The 16,551-nt window shown below is 39.7% G+C and overlaps 1 protein-coding gene across 1 annotated transcript; it reads right to left on the bottom strand.

Moving 5' to 3' along the window:
- Positions 1–5,852: 5,852 nt before the first annotated feature.
- LOC125209860 (ENHANCER OF AG-4 protein 2-like) lies at positions 5,853–14,274 on the bottom strand. Its single transcript, XM_048109439.1, has 9 exons — positions 13,863–14,274; positions 13,007–13,083; positions 10,660–12,570; positions 10,070–10,574; positions 8,554–8,662; positions 8,122–8,225; positions 7,873–8,054; positions 6,449–7,268; positions 5,853–6,350 (listed from the first exon to the last, which is right to left on the bottom strand). The coding sequence occupies exons 1-9, from the start codon at positions 13,971–13,973 to the stop codon at positions 5,853–5,855; spliced, it is 4,317 nt and encodes a 1,438-aa protein (XP_047965396.1). The 5' UTR covers positions 13,974–14,274.
- Positions 14,275–16,551: the final 2,277 nt, after the last annotated feature.

Here is a 16,551-nt window from a genome sequence, read left to right as displayed (position 1 = left end):
CCCACTCCACACTCTTTTATGGAGTACTAATAAAAATCAGATGTTTGTAAATTACAAAACTGCCCTTTTTGTTTTATACAATGCCAAGCAAAACGAATATAAATGGGGAGTAGTATATAATTATGTGAAGTACAAATAATATAATTTTCTTTTCTCCTTCTCATAAAAATATAGGTGACTATTTCCAATATACACGCTATCTATGAATGTTCAATAAAAGAATGTACACATGCTGCAGCAATTCTCCAGAACCACAGCACAATAAGCCATTTCTGTTCTCCCCATTCCTCAGGTGAATGAAGATCAACTTTTCTTCAACACCATCGGAGTGGCGACTGAGTATCATTCTACCAAAACTGCGACAGATTCGTAGCTGATGGTCGTAAGCATTTATATTTGTTCACATCAAATTCATCTTTACCGATCTCAGCGTCAGCAAAAGCTTCTGCACGGTGGATGAAAGAATAGAGTGATGAATGGACTCACTAATCGAGCGCAGCTTTGTTTTCCAGGCTCATTGGCTTAGCAGACCATCAAAGATAGGCAAGGCAGCAGAAGAGAGAGCCTGGAAATCTGGCTTCAAACTCCACTTGGATGTTGCCCATAGAGATGATAATGCACTAATATCTGTATCCATCAAACTCGATGTACTTGATGACTTCCGTACTACAGTGACAGAGTCAGTTTGAGGTGATTCCCCAAATTTAAAGAAATTGGATTCAGCCCACCAGTCAGCATCTATTTCGCCTGAAAAGCTCTGGTGGCTGCCTTGGACCTGAGAGCCAAGCCTCCGCTTAAATGCCACTGTTACTGCTGCTTTCCTCCTTAAGCAGCTTTTCTGGGGGACAAGATGCTAGTTCGGTTTCAGACTTTTGACGCCTACCTAAAAGCTTCTCAATCCATTTGTTAGTGCAATTATCTTCAGATTCTGGTGACAAGAGTGAATTATGCAGCCCACCATTTGCATACATTAAATTATTAGCAACACTTCTCGATTTTCTTTGATGACTCAATGGATGTTTTGAATGTGTTAAAATGACCCATCCTCAAGATAGTTAGCTCTTCCATTCCGCTCTAAACCTTCGGAGGAAGCCTTTTCATCTGGTTGTCTGAGACCATAATAACCTCGTAAGATGTTCATGGCTGGTGAGGACTTTTGATGCTCTGAAGAACTTAATTTTAAAGACTGAACGAATCAAATAAATCAGATTGTCGACGGCTGGATGGGTCCTGCTTGGGGCTGCTTGGCCTGCAAAAGGCATTATAATCAGCCACCAATAGTCTTCCTGATTTAGTGTGAGTACAACTATTTTGTTCAAGTGTAGATACTGGGATTTATGCACAAAATCAGGACATTACAAATTAGCCTGTCCTCAACAATATTAACTCGAGGTGAAGCATGCTACATTATATACCAATATGACATAAGTCATAAATGAAAATCCGGCTTAAATAAAACTGGGTATTGGACTTGGACTTGGACTTTTATAGCAATTAGATACCTTTCTAACTCTAGAGTCTAGACTGCATCTCTAACACAAGGATATGACATGGCAACATCATCATGGTTCAACATGAGCACAAAGACCTGGTATTTCTAAAGTTATTGTAACCAGATAAACTTGAAATTATACATTACACAAGATGCTATTAGGAAGAAACCTGCATGAGCATCAAGGCAAATAGTTTCCTTGTAGAGAATGTGATCCACGATAAGAAAGAGAGATTTTTGGCTTCCACCAAAAACTGTGAAGAGAGAGAGGGTAGGCTGATTTTTTATTATGCAAAGCTAATATCTCTCAAGTCTTCATACAATTACAAATGCAAGTTACAGTTAAAGACCCAATGGAACAGAAACATCTACATGATCACTCAACATTATGATCGACAAGCTATCTGGTTTGTTGAAAGTTATTGTTTTTGTATAATTAAGATGCATATCGGGCAATATCATCTGACAAGCATTATTTTCTAGGGGACATAACCTCACTCAATCATGAGTCATGTATCTCATACTTTAAAGTAATTAGTCACACGCCTTCTATAACACCACTTCAAAGTCCAAATCAAATACCCAATTGATTGATGCTTGATTTGGAAAGTCTAAATGATAGTTTCCCCTACTGCCTTCAGTTACCAGATTAGCAAAGTCTAGCCTCACATGATTACTCAATCCGTGCAATCCTTATAGTGCTCAGTAAGGTGAATAGGACAGAGATAGAGACTTAAAACAAAGGCAGCAGCCATGAACTGGGTAGCAGTTCAAAGGACACTCATTCATTAGCATAAATTGATTAACCACTTATTCAAGAATTAGAAACGAAGGAATGGAAACAAAGATATGTCCTTCAGTTTTATCATGTAACATTACAAACATTCAAGCACTGATTTACAGCTGCATTACGAGAGTGGAGTAGTTAATTACATAATGCATTGAGAAGCACCGAGTAAGCAGTACGACCTAGTCCAGATTAGGTTGTATACCAATTGAAAAAGGGACAAATGCCAACCAGCTTCTTCCAACAGAAATTCATACCCAACACAAAACAGAAAATTAATTTGCAAGGCTTCTCAATCTTTCAACCAACAATGACAAAAATAATAAATCAAATTGACAGCACAAAGTGCAAAATTTTGACATGATCCTGTTGCACTTCTATCAAAGGAATGCACAGAAAAGCATAATGGATGAGAATCAAAGTCAAAGCCAAGTACCATTGAGTCTCTTGGCCATTGCACAAGGTGGGGGATATGGGATGCTTTCCTGGCAATGGTATTTTAAGGGTCTTCAAAGCAAACATTTGGATATCAGTCATCAGTCCATTTAACCTCTTAATATCTGCCACCTAATCCCATTCCAAAACCAAGTAATCAGACAAATACCAACTATCACATAACCCCTTAAGCTACAATGAAGACAAGTAGGTCTGGTTAACAGAAAATTGGATGTACGGTTTAGTATGTGGAGAACACAAGTTTCTAACAAATGAGCAAATAAGCTAAGGTACAATTATCGCATCATCTACCTAATGTAGAAACTGTGTTAATCTAACAAGATCGATAACACGCAAAATACAAGATATCGATTTACAACAAGATAACAAACTAAAATGAATATGTTCAGCTCTTTTCTAACTGTATAATGGAATTAAAGTAAACCATGTTATCAGTGTAATTCTTATATATACAAACCGAGAATAGCGCATGGAAGGCACAACAACACAATAAAATAGGTGGTAACAGAATAGTGAATTCTAAATGAGCGCAGCAAACTATAATAAATTTTAAAAAATCCTAAGGGGGAAAATATGTGAAGTATTCTACCTCGACACCGTATTTATGGCGACGCCGGCGAGAGTGTCGTATTTGCTAACGGTGTGTATTATGTAACTGTACCCGGCGACATCGGACGGCGAGGTAGAAATCGGCAGTGATCTCGACGGCGGTGATGATGCCACCATTAATCTGGATTGAAATTCAGTTCGCCATTGTCATCATCCAATATCCCGTATCTTTCCATCCGCAACGAAATAAAAATCAGAAGCCCAAATTGATGACGAAATTCATGGGAATACGATTAATTTAATAATCGCTAGCCGAGAAGCTTTGACGGTGCACTGACGGATCTGGGGATTCTCCCCTCTCTCTTTTCTCCAGATACACAGAGGAGTATATATATATATAGCATCTGTTTATATTTTACAGAATAAAAGGTTAAGTTAGTTGATTTTAGTTATCCAAGTAAGAATTTGTGCTATTTCATTCTACTACAATCAGAATTTGATTTTTTGTATTCAAAAGAGGCGCCGTAGAAAAATGAAATAACATAAATTAATCATAAATTTAATGATCAGCCATTGTCACATACCGAATATTTCAACATATACACGTGTATATTAATTTCAGGGCAAATTGCTCAAAAATTATTACTAGTTTTGGTCAAAATTCAAGATAATCGAAATATAAACTTTGGATTTATTCCTAATTATTCCCCCGACGGAAAAATGTGATGGCCTACGTAGTTTTTTATGAATAAATCACCGTTTAACTCACTAGTAGTGATATCGACAAATAATTTATCAATTGTTATATCGATACAATTTCACCAAAAAAAATTTGTTGCAAAATGATTGTAAAAAAATCCAAAACTCTATGATTTTTATATCTAAATTTTAAGACAAAATCTCGTATGGGCTCCTTCTTCTCCCACCCCTGCATCTCCTCCACCCGTGCACTGCTTCTTCCCCCCTCATAGTTGGCGTCCTCCCCCACCCCAGCCACCGCCGCGCCTCTTCCTCCTACACACTCCTACACAATGCCGCTTTCATTTGCACCCACCAACATTTGATCAAACCTAATGAATTTTTTGGCGGTTTACCCTTACTTTTAATGAGTAATGCTTACTTGTACGAATTTAGATGAGAAGGCTGACTACATGAGACTGAAGTGTAATAATACAAGTATTTTAATTTATAAAAACTAAAAAAAAAAGAATAAAAATTTGAAGTTTGAACCATTGCTCAATTAAAGAACCAAATAAAAATAGGAATATTGAAATTCTCTAACTAATACGGTGTTTCACTTATGTAATACTACTATGCTTTAAAAATGGATAAATCTTGATTCAGTTTATAGTAAAATTTTAACAATTTTATATTATTATCTGATAAGCATAAAAGCAATTATGCAATCGAGAAGAATGACCATGCGCTTTAAATACAACCTGACTTTACAAAATGGATTACAGTTTTTCAAGGATGTGCAAATATTATGCCTAACATAATCATTCAAATTACTTTGAATTTAATGGCAGCATCTACAAACAGTTGAGATTGTCTTTCTTAACATTTCAACCTTAATAAATAATGCTGAGTCAACGAGATTCGAGAATCAAAAGATAAATTCACAAGATGTATACACAGGCATATGATGTCGTAGTTATAAACCACTATTCTGAATTTCTCCTTAACCACTTTTGTTTTGCTGCAACAATAATGATTGATCGCACGTCGTATATGCAAATGGAGGAATAATATTTTTTCCAATAACCTACGTTTTACTTATCAGAATGTATAAAGTTAATATTTATGTTACATCATTGCATTCACATATCAAAAAATGAAGATGGAACATTCACATATCAAAAATGAAGATGGGAGCATACTTAAAACCGTAAAAACCAGAAAAATGATAACAGAATGATTATATCGATCTACTATTCATGTACAAGATGCATTGCAGAAAGCATATCCAGCAAAATCGAAGATCACAGATGAGTTTGAATCTTAATCTATTATATCTATGAAGAAAGAAGTTTGAAGCGCATCCAAAGACAGAGGGAGACCAATAAGAATGCGACTAAAAGAATGCTCATGTCATAAAACTTGTGTCAAATAGATGTAGTATGCAACAAAGACATGATATGTAATATTTACAAAGTGAATGTTGGATGTGATCTACTTGGAATGCACATGTACATCAAAAACAATGAATACATGCACTGATGCACTTAAGATCTCCCTGAAAGAGATTAGAAATGCAGTTGTTGGAAAAAATGACAGAATTAGCAGGCTTTTTTTTTAACTGTACTAGCCACTAACTTACTTCATGAGATGTATTGTATAATTTCAAGCATTGGTATAGAGCAACAATAGTTCTCTATCCTTTGCCCATTCGAGGATTTCCAGGATGATGCATCTTTCTGTGCTGTCGGATTTCAACTAATTTACTGGTACTTCCATTTGCAACAGACTCCAAACGAGACAATAGTCTGCATAAGTAATGTATTAATTTTGACATCATGTGCTAAAAGTAAAAGCTAACCTAGTTTATGCTATTCAGCATCCTCTCTCTCAATAATAATTCGCACCTGCTTGAGAATGAGATGGGCCTGAACATGACCGTCCTCCTGGCATCCACCCACTGCGAGGATGATCCATATTGAAGTCATTTCCTTGCTTCCGCCATTGCTCTTCAGTTATATATCGCCTTGGACCATCGGCAACGTTTGGTAATGAATAAGAGGGGTATGGATGTTGTTGAGCTGAATTTGGATAGGCATAATGGCTAGGTTGTCGTTGAGATGGGAGTTCAGGACGCACAGGCCTTTGTGCGAAAGGAACACTACCAGGCAGATACTGCTGCCTATGCTGTGAAGCTTGGGGATTCATAAAAGTTTCATCCTCTCCATATTTCACATGCCTTGACGAATTATAGCCAACACGTTCTTGTGCAATGCTGACCCCATAAGGAGGAAAACAAGATGATTGATGCGGCGGTACTTCCCCTTTAATAGATGCATCCATATGAGGCCCATGAGTAGTAGAAACAATATGGGTCTGTTGATTTCCCTAAAAATCCACGAGTTCCAATCTTCATATCCAACATTATAACAATGTGGTATACACAAATTCACAAACCTTTGGAATGGACAAGCTAGAATACTTACAGTGGGTGTGGCACCAACTTCATGTGGTAAAGGATGAGGTCGATAAGATGATCGTGGAGAAAGTGGAGTCTTGTTATGGGAAACCAATGGAGGCTGACAAGGAAATGCTTGCTGGGAAATTAAAGGTGCAGAAGGATCCAGATGGGGTGGGGGCCCAAAGGGTGGAGGATGATGTCCAAAAGGTGGGGGTGGAGGATGAATATGTGGGGGAGGAGGTCCAACAGGTGGAGAGGAACCGGCAGATCTCAGTGGTGGTCCAATAGAAGGAGAAGGACCAGCAGGTCTCGATGGAGGTACAACAGGAGGAGTTGAGCCAACAGGTGGTTGTGGAAAAGGATGTTGGTGTGAGGTGGGTGGAGGAGGTGGAGGTGGGGGAGAAGATGGAGGCGGAGGTGGAGGTGGTGAAGTTGGCAATGGTGGAGTCATAGGTGGAGATCCAGCTGGTAGCGGAGGAGATCCCTCAGGAGAAGGAAGCCATTCAGTGGAGGTGTTTGACAATGATTCATGCCTGCCACCATCTGGATCGAGCTCCAATGACGCAGCCTCGATAGAGCCATTTGTCATCAATGGTCTCTCATCCTTTTGGTGTCCAGAAACATCTTCCATTTCAAGCTCACCATCAACATCCTCCAATATGCAATGGCGCCGGTCACTAGGAGTAACAGAATGATTCTCATGATCTCTGTCTGTAGCAGGTGTATGTTTGGAAGGTGATGCACCATCATCTTTCAGGCATAAATTTGTATCAGAAGCATCCCCATCTTCCTCTTCTTCAAACACATTTGTTGACAGAAATCCAGGTAACTGAAACATAGCATTGCTGAAACCAACACAAACAAAAAGATGCAGGCATATGAGATAAAAGAAAACATAAAGTTCACAGAGTACGGGATGAGAGTTACCCATTCAGATCCTTATACAGGTTACAATCAGAAAAAACAGTTAAAAGATAATTATCACAGTAATCAGGATATAATTTGCTTTTAAATATATTTTTCAAACTGAGTCGCATGTTTGATAACTTATACTGATTTTGCAGACACTGTCAGTATAGTTTTCAAAGTGTTACACAAGGTAAAACAGAATAACAAAAAATAATGAAAGAACAAAAAGATCTGCATTCAACTTTTTAGTTAAAGTTCTGGCATGTAAAATATTGGGCAAAGTGTGTGAGTTGTTCCTGTTGGAGACAATGAAGTCTAATTTCATGAATCAGTGTAAAATTCAGTGTAAAGCAGTCTTCTGACACGAGCAGTTAATAAAAAACGACTAGCAACAATAACCACCAAAACAATCTATAGTGTTTTGGTCATCAGGTGCGAAAGAGTCGGGAAATGGCAAAGCAATAACGACCAAATCATGCTAGAAGAACAATTAGAAAGCAAAAACATAAGAAAACATTATCAAGGGAGCAACTAGTAAACCTTCCATATTCATCAACAACCATGCCTTCCATTTCTCTAATAGGATCATCAATAGATCGTTCAGCTCGGGAAGGGCGTCTTAGTGGGATCGACATATCATCATTTACAACTCCAAAGCCATCCATGTAGCGGCGAAGAACGGATTCTGGCAAGATTTTCCTCTCGAGCCACAAGCGCAGGACCTGAAGGAGGATACTCAGTACTTTGTAATAAAGCCTGACAACTCAGTTTTAGGTAAAATATAGTCACCTTACGACACTGATGACGATTTTCCTGGGCACCTGCACCGGCAGGAGCAGCAGCTCCAATGAGGCGGGGCAACACAGCTTGAATGGTAGAGACATATGAGGCCCCTGCAATTCATGAAGAGGATTCAGTAGAAGACAGGTTCATCAGAAAAAACCCATCGCGTTAATGATGAGTGAACATGTCAAGCAAAAGGGGCCCCATATATTTATTCTGATGTACAGCTGGAGCAGGTTAGGTCGGGAAATAAGAAAATATGAATAAGATCGACTAGATATTTTAGGGACGTCACTGAGAAGAAGTGATCCAAGTCCCAAGACCAAGGTTTATAGCAAAAAGTCCCTTTTTCTCTTTTTGGTGTCCCCCCACCCCCCGGGTCTCTGTGTGTGAGTGGCAAGGGTATTCTAGGAACAGTTCGTTTTGAGCTTCCCGTACCTCTCTGGGTGTGAGAGCACTGGGTAATTGAGTCAACAAGGAAAAAAAGATCCACTCTGCGATGTAAACTTGGCTCATTTTCTAACTTTTGTATAAGAAGTTCCACAACCTGCATGAAAATCAGAATTTCAGAATTTCCATTTTCAAGGAAAATAACAAGTAAATTAATGGGGTAGAAATGGGAAAGATGAACATTGAGTAAAACTAAGCATAGACAAATCAATGGAAAAGTACCTACAATCATTGGTTGTCTAATAGAGGAAAAACATCTCAATTCAACTATTTCTCAAGGAAAAAATACATATTCACTCCACCTCAAAAACTCTCATCACTTTCTGCACCTGAGAAGTATATACTACTACATAACAACAAATGTTGTTCTTTGGTAGTATCTCACACATCTTGAAACCAGTAGATAATTTATTCACTGTAAATAGCCGTATGAATTGGCCATCTCAACAAGGAAATTTTATAATTTGTATTTTTCATCTGGGGCTTCAAAGAGGTTGTGCAAGGTGTCTATTAAGGTCCAGAAAGTAAATTGATAGATAAGTACATTGGTTTTCGTTTCATATGAATTTTGAATACATAAATCTCATTTAACCTACTCCCTCCGTTCCATAGTAATGGAGGCGTTTCTTTTTGGAACGGAGATTAAGAAAAATTGTGTTAGGTGAGTTAAGTAAAAGGAGAATAAAGTGGAAAATGAAAAAGGTAGAGAGATGAAGAGATAAAAAAGTAAGAGAGATTAAAGTAGGTGTGGAAAAATGTGTTGACTTTTACTAAAAAGGGAAATGACTCTATTACTATGGAACGTACCAAAATGGCAAAATGACTCCATTACTATGGAACGGAGGGAGTATTTTTTAATGAATTCTGTGGGGATTGGGATCCTCTTCAAATCTGAGTAAGATTTTTAATATGTTTATTTCAAATACTTCAATCCATACACAACCTAAAAGAATAAGCATGAGGATCTGAAAATTCTAATTTCAGAGCATGGAACAAAGAAAAAGAATGAGTCAGCTAATTATACATTATATGTAAAGTTATGTCCTCCGTCAGATATCAGAACTCCTAATCTAAAAAAGGTGAAACCGTGAAACCAAGAACCGCTACTAAGCAAACCTAGAATTATTCTCTAATTTCAGAGCATGGAACAAGAATGAGTCAGCTAATTATACATTATAAGTAATAATTATGTCCTCCATCAGATAGCAGAACTCCTAATCCAAAAAAGGTGAAACCGTGAAACCACCAACAGCTACTAAGCAAACCTAGAATTATTCTATACCATGCATAACCTTTATATTGGAATAAAACTACCATGTATCTCAACAAAGTTTGACAGATGAAATATAGGACTCAAAAAAGAAACTCAAGGACAGTATAAGAATCACCACAAAAAACCTCACATGATAGATAAATTGGATAGCATGACAGAAAAAAGAGAGAATAATTACAATAAAAACAAAGGAATAATTGGATTAATTGAAGAAAGATGCCAGTAAGCTACCTCATTGGCAAGCCCGTACTTCGCACAATCAATTGCAAGTCGAGTTGCGCGTGCAATACTCTCTTTGGTCCTTGACAGTGTCTCTATCATCCCTTCAAATGCATCACGAGCAACAGATGCCTCAGTACCCCCACTTAAAGAGCTCCCAGTGCCCTGATGACCAGAGATTACCCTCCTCTCCTCAAGTTCATCATTCTCATGTGGATTATCAGATTGGATTTGATGAAGACTGGAGCAAGGAGACCTGGGAGGAGCTTCTAAAACATCCAGCTGGAGTGTGTTGCTTGCTTCATATGCCAGAGCAGTAGGTGCAGGACGTGGTCCCCGTCCAGCCATCTCAGTGTCAGGAATAGAAAAAAGAAAAGGGTTTCCGTAAGTATTCTGAAAGTGTGTCTGTTTCTTTCTTGCCTGAGCAGCAGCAATAAGATGTTTCATTGACGAGACGGAGTCTGAAGTTTTTGAGTCAACCGCATGACTTGTTTTGTGGGCCTTGCTAGCACTCAGCCTGAGGAATGGGGAAATCAAGCTTAAGAAAGAAAGAAAGAGACAGAAAAAGTAATCCCCATAATATCACAAGCATTTATCATTACCTTTCCTGAACTGACATGATGTTTTCTTTTGAAGTCCCAAGCGCAGAGTCATTGATCTGTGAATCCAATTTTAGAGCAGTATTCTTTTTCTCTCCAGAATATGGTTGCTTGCTTCTTTCACTTAGCAATTGATTAGGATATAAGTTTGACCTATCATATGATGCTACGTTCTTTTCATCTCCTGCTTGAGTTTTTTTCCTAAAATCATTACTAGGTGCCTTGTTGGGTTGCGTGCTTTCCAGTTCTCCTGATACTCTCTCACCACCAACAGGCTGGGAGGACCTTTTAGGAGAAACTGGAATTAGTGTAACCTCCATCGGGGTTAACTTCTCAGAGTCCAGCTTCTGTGGCTGTGCAGCTGATGATTCTCGTGTTCTCTTCTCCATACCTTGTTGAGCAGCTGGAGATAACAGCTTATGCATCGCCCGATTAAACTGTACCTGTTCCTTTAACACAGTATCAACTTCTCTTGAATTTCTTAACACCTGTGACTCATGGACAGGTTTCTCACCATGCACTACAGATTTCCTTTTTGAATCTAATATTCGTGGAGTTACAGACACCTTATTAGTTCTTCCGTGAACTGGAGTTTTAGGCAACTCATCATCATCATCACCACATATGCGGACAGATCTACGCTTCAATGGTAGCTGCACAACCGGAGATATGACTTTGCTAGGATTAGAAACTATGGAGTCAGTCTTATGTGATACAGAAGTCCCCGGTCTATTTTCGCCTGACATTGTTTCCGGTTCCCGCTGATGACGCTTTATTCGTGGGAGATTGTTGTCGAATTCAGTGTTACTAACAATTGGCAGTCTAATGGGCAAGACCTCAGCCTTCCCACCTGATGTAAACCTTTTAGGGTCTTTACCAGCCATTTTGTCATCAAGAGCATTATTAGGACCTCTAGAATAACTTTTGCTGTTTATTTGAGCTTTTATCAAGTTAGCATCCTTTCCAGTATCAGCAGGTTTTGATATTTTGGCAGGAGATGATATTTCATTTGTATGAGACCCTTTCTTTTCACTGCCATGTTGGACCTTCATCTTTTTCCGGGGATTAACATCACCATGTGACTCAAAGTTTACTTTAGCATCCTGTTGGACACCATGTACTGCCTCATATTGCCTTTCTTCTTTCACCAACCTCTTTTCCCTCTTTTGACTACTGACCTCTAAATGTAATTTTGGAATATCAGGCGATGAAAGCTTCATGCTGTCACCTGAAGCAATTTTTCTTCTCATCACTTCTCCCTTATGATCATGAGGAACAGCTGATCCACCACTTCTAAGTACTGCACCTGGAGATTTTTTCTTTGAGCCCATTGCCAGCTTTGGTCTGTGACCATTTGTCAATTCATTCTGGCTATCATCAGTTAATCTGCCCTTTACATTGCTATCAAGAGAATCTTCCCTCTTAAGGGAATGGTGTGAAGGGCTAGACACTGATGGTGAATCCTTTACAACATTGTTGTGGTTTAAAGAGAGCTTATTGTTCTTTCGCAAAGATACAGGAGAGGACAACCTACAATTCACGTCATTTGACAAATAAGGCTTCACGTCTAGACATTCCACCTCATCTTGCTTGTGCGCACGATGCTCTAAACCAGAGTCCAGATCATCAGACTCTTTAGTTTCCAACTTGCATTCTGGCGCAATCCCATTATTTTGATCAACATCCAAGACCTCATCTACCACTGAATCAACAGAATGTGCCTCAGGTGAATGAGTTTGTGTACTGTCATCTCTAACACCACTTAAATTTTTTCGCTGCAACTCTTCAAATTCCTCACATATGTCCTTCACTGCTTGGGCGAAGTATTTAACTGTCTTACCCAGGCATCGAGCAGACAGTTTATTTTTCGCTTCATTGGTGAATATCTGAATATCCACAGGAGCAACAAAAGCTCTATAAAAGGAGAAAACCCAGAAAGAAAAAAAATTAAAACTATATTTGTTATTCCCTAGCCAGTATGCCAAAAGAATATAATAAGAACAAAATTGAATGAACGAAGAAAAAGCATTCATATGAATCACTTAAAAACTGATAAATTCCATTTCTTGAGTGTTTTCTGGTGCGAATAAGTCAAGGGAATGCCACTTACCATATAGCGTTATTATTATACTTTTATGTTATCTACTATAAAATCATAAACCATAGACAATATTTTTCAAAGCAATATAAGGACACAAAGGGTAGTAGGTACTCATCACTCCCTCGAGTAGAAACAGTTTTCTTTACGTACCTAGAAGGCTAATAAAACCTTTATGCACATACAAATAATGCTACTCAAGTACCTTCACCACTAGTGCAAGTAAGTGAAAAGACTAAAGGAAGTACTCACATTTCTGCGGTACCAAAGAACTGGACGAAGCATTTTTTAGGATCGGAAGCACGCTGCCAGTCTTCAGGTCTGCTGATCTGAAATTTTGAAGCCATTAAACAACGTGCATCAGTGAACAACTCACATAAGGTCAAACAGATACTATAAGAAACAAAGAAATTACCATCATTCAGCCAACTTAATCTAACTGAGGCACGTGTAAACAAACATTGGAAACCAAGATAAGCGGCACCAAGTTCTATTAACATAGATGCAAGATTAATACTGATATGTTTGTTCGCTTTTTAACAGATCTGTAAGGACACTAATCAAAACCTTGAATAGTGGCAGGACCGTATATAATACATGTGGTCGTCTATGTAAAGACATATAAGCTCCTGCCTAAACAAATAAATGGAGTACCTGAAAGCAGTTTATCAATAACTATTTACCAAAATTGACCTAAAATGATTCCTTTCTAACCTAATACACAAGTCTAGACGGTCACCCATCCCCCAAATTCCAACAAGATGGCTCTGGAAGAAGCTTTTATACTAAGCGCATCAAGGCCTACCTACATATCCAGCAACACCAAAACATTGGATTCATCTTGTACTTAAACTTAAAGATTTAAGATTCTCGAAATAATAATCCTCAATCTAACTTGCAAGGGCTAATTCCAGTCAAACTTAGCAGCGTATAGTGCAAGTCCACAGAGCGATGACTTCAACTCGATGCCAGCCATAAAAATTAAATTCCAATAGCAGAGAAATTGAATACTCACGGCAGCAGACAGCTACTCCGCAACAAAATCAACAGAAAGCAGGCGAAGAAAACAGCACAATCAACAAAAGCATCAAAGCGAACAGGAATGTACCTTGGCAGGCCAAGCGGGGAAACCCTTAACTTTGGCGAGAACGAGATCGCCCAAACTCAATTCGCTCATCGCCTTAACCCCCTTCGCTCCGCGCCTGCGCCCCGGAGCCATTCACCTCCGATTCCAACTTAATTCCACCTAATTCTGAGCAAAACACCGACAGCGGAGCAGTGCGAAGAGCCCTAGCGTAAACAACAGATGTCCGGGGGCAGCAGGCCCCCTGAAACGAAGTCAATCCGCAGCCGGCGACCTCTGGTGCTACGGAGGTAGGTTTCAGCGGCGATCACGGTGATAGAGCAGGAGAGAAGGTCAATTTCGCATGCGGCAAGCGCAGCCAGGCGGTGGAGGCAGTGGTGGTGATTTTGGCAGTGGATGAGAGAGAGAGAGAGAGACGACTACAGTGTATGCATTCTGTAAATATCTCGTTTGTCAAAATTCATCTTTAATTTGCCAAATAAAATCAATTGGAAAATAATTACTGTATCTGTATGTAATTTTCATGACTATTTATTGTTTGGGGGTATTATGGTACTTCAAACGGTGATATTTTATTAAATAAAATTAAAATCATGAGCAATACAATCCAATAACAGCACTCCCAATGGCCGGCGGCGTTAAATCCGGCATTTTATCGCCGGATTTCACTGAGAAATCGCCGCCAATGGGGTGAATTCGGCGTTTTTCCGGCGTTAATTCTACCGAATTAACGCCGGCCCCCGAAAAAATGCCGAATGAACGCCGGCCACTGTAGGCGCGTTCGGCGTTTTCCGGCGTTTTTTTTTTTTTTTTTTTTTTTTTTTTTTAAATACCCAACGGCTATTTTTTCCCCTATATATAATTCCTCCTCCTCCTCCATTCATCACACACAATCTTCATTTTCTCAATTTTCAATCTCATTTTCTCAATCTTCTATATTCAATCTTCAAAATTATGAGTTCAAATAGGAAAAATTCTCGAAAAGGTAAAGGCAAAGAGTCGAGTTCCCAAAATCCCAACCCCACTGATGAAGCAAATCAGCAGTGGATGGCCTCGTTGTTGTCGATGGGTTCTCCTCCCGGCCAATATCCATATGCGGGTCGAAGTCCCAGATTGCGAGACTCCTCCGGTTCGCGAGACTTTTCTCCGTACTTCCCGATCGCCCTCGGCATGCCCTCTCCAACCGACGATGTGTATCGCCCCCGAGATAGTCACATCGTTGTTCGACACCCCTGGAGCCACTCCGGACGACGAAGGATCTCGAGGCCGGGACGTACACAACGGATCCGACACTCGGCACGGACGACTACGAGGTGGAAGAAACGCCCGCCGACCCGCCTTCCAGGAGCGGGGAAGGGGAAGGTGCCGTCGCCGGAGTCGACGGCTGCGACTGATACGGCTTCCGATGAGAAGCGAAGCAGGCAAGGACTACTTACACTCTGGCGAGTCCGAGCTTATAGCCAAGCTGCGAGCGGACACGACACAAGACTCGGAGCGCGGCAACTACCAGGACCGAGCTCATTTTCTGGGAGCGGGTTGCGGAGAAGTACAAGACCAACAAGACTGCCTCGATGAAGGACCATGGCAGCGAGGCGATCCGCTGGCATTGGGAGCGCCTCATGAGGGACTGTGGCCACTTCAACGGTATATACTCTAACTTGATGACGAACATGACGAGTGGCCAGAACGAGCACATGGTCCGAGATGAGGCCATGCAGAGGTATAGTGGCAAGTACTTGACGAAGGGCTTCAAGTATTGGAACATCTATGAGAGGCTGAAGGATCTCCCCAAATTCCGGACGGGGATGCACAGGGCGCTGCACGGGAAATCGGTGCTCTCGCGACTTAGCGGTGCGGAGAGTGAGGGCAGCGCGATCCCCATCGACTTGTCTGAGGATGGTCCGCACGAGTGCCCTGTGGGAGCGAAGACGACGAAGGGGAGGCGGAAGGGGAAGGGCACATCGTCAGATGCCCAGTCGGAATCCCCGTTCTTACAACAAGCCACGTTCTCTTCCAATGCCGCCACTCTGGCGCAGTTTTACACGCTGTACTTCACCGGCGGCGGAACCCCAGAAGAGAAGCAGTCCCTCTGGTCGACCATCCAAAATATGAAGATCAAGATGGGCCTCTCGCCGGACGCTCCTCCCTCTTAGTTTTTTAAATCCTTGTTTTTTATGGTTTTTTATTTGTAGTTTTTTTTTTCTCTTTGTATTATATTTTCTAATGATTAATACAACGACGAATTGTTCATTTATAAATCTATTTATTAAACACATTTGTAGGGAAAATTAAATAATATTAAAAATGATGATGTAAAAATGAAATGTTGAGTTAGGGAGAAATAAGGGAGAAACAATTGGAGCAGTTGGCTAAAAGTTGGCTAAAAACTGGGGATAAATTTTGGTGCTGATGTGGTGCTGATGTGGCAGGAGTTAAGGAGAAATAAGGGAGACCATTGGGAGTGCTCTAAAGTACTTTTATCCCGAACCATACTTCAAACAAAAAACAAAAATGGGAATTTTGTATACTTTTAATAAAATTAAGTTTAGTTGCATATATAAATGTACAAACAATTTAAAAAAAATTTGTTTTTAAATAATTATATTATATTAATTAAAATAGAGCAATTTTATTTTTATTTTAAATTTGGTATAATCTAATTTCGTTGACTAATTCGAAGTCTACTCAATGTATCATTGGAATGATTAGTTTT

The sequence above is a fragment of the Salvia hispanica genome, chromosome 3 (assembly GCF_023119035.1).
Source record: "Salvia hispanica cultivar TCC Black 2014 chromosome 3, UniMelb_Shisp_WGS_1.0, whole genome shotgun sequence".
In the NCBI taxonomy this organism is placed as follows: Eukaryota; Viridiplantae; Streptophyta; class Magnoliopsida; order Lamiales; family Lamiaceae; genus Salvia; species Salvia hispanica.
The sequence above is the reverse complement of the archived record's forward strand: the minus strand, read 5'-3'. Positions and strand labels throughout refer to the sequence as shown.

What these genes read in the sequence shown, in the direction of transcription:
- LOC125209860 (XM_048109439.1), bottom strand. Translation starts at nt 13,973, where the DNA reads ATGGCTCCGGGGCGCAGGCGCGGAGCGAAGGGGGTTAAGGCGATGAGC. An exon ending in ATCGTCATCAGTGTCGTAAG is followed by an intron (nt 8,055 to 8,121) that starts GTGACTATATTT and finishes ATCCTCCTTCAG; the next exon opens with GTCCTGCGCTTGTGGCTCGA. An exon ending in AAGTTGGTGCCACACCCACT is followed by an intron (nt 6,351 to 6,448) that starts GTAAGTATTCTA and finishes GTGGATTTTTAG; the next exon opens with GGAAATCAACAGACCCATAT.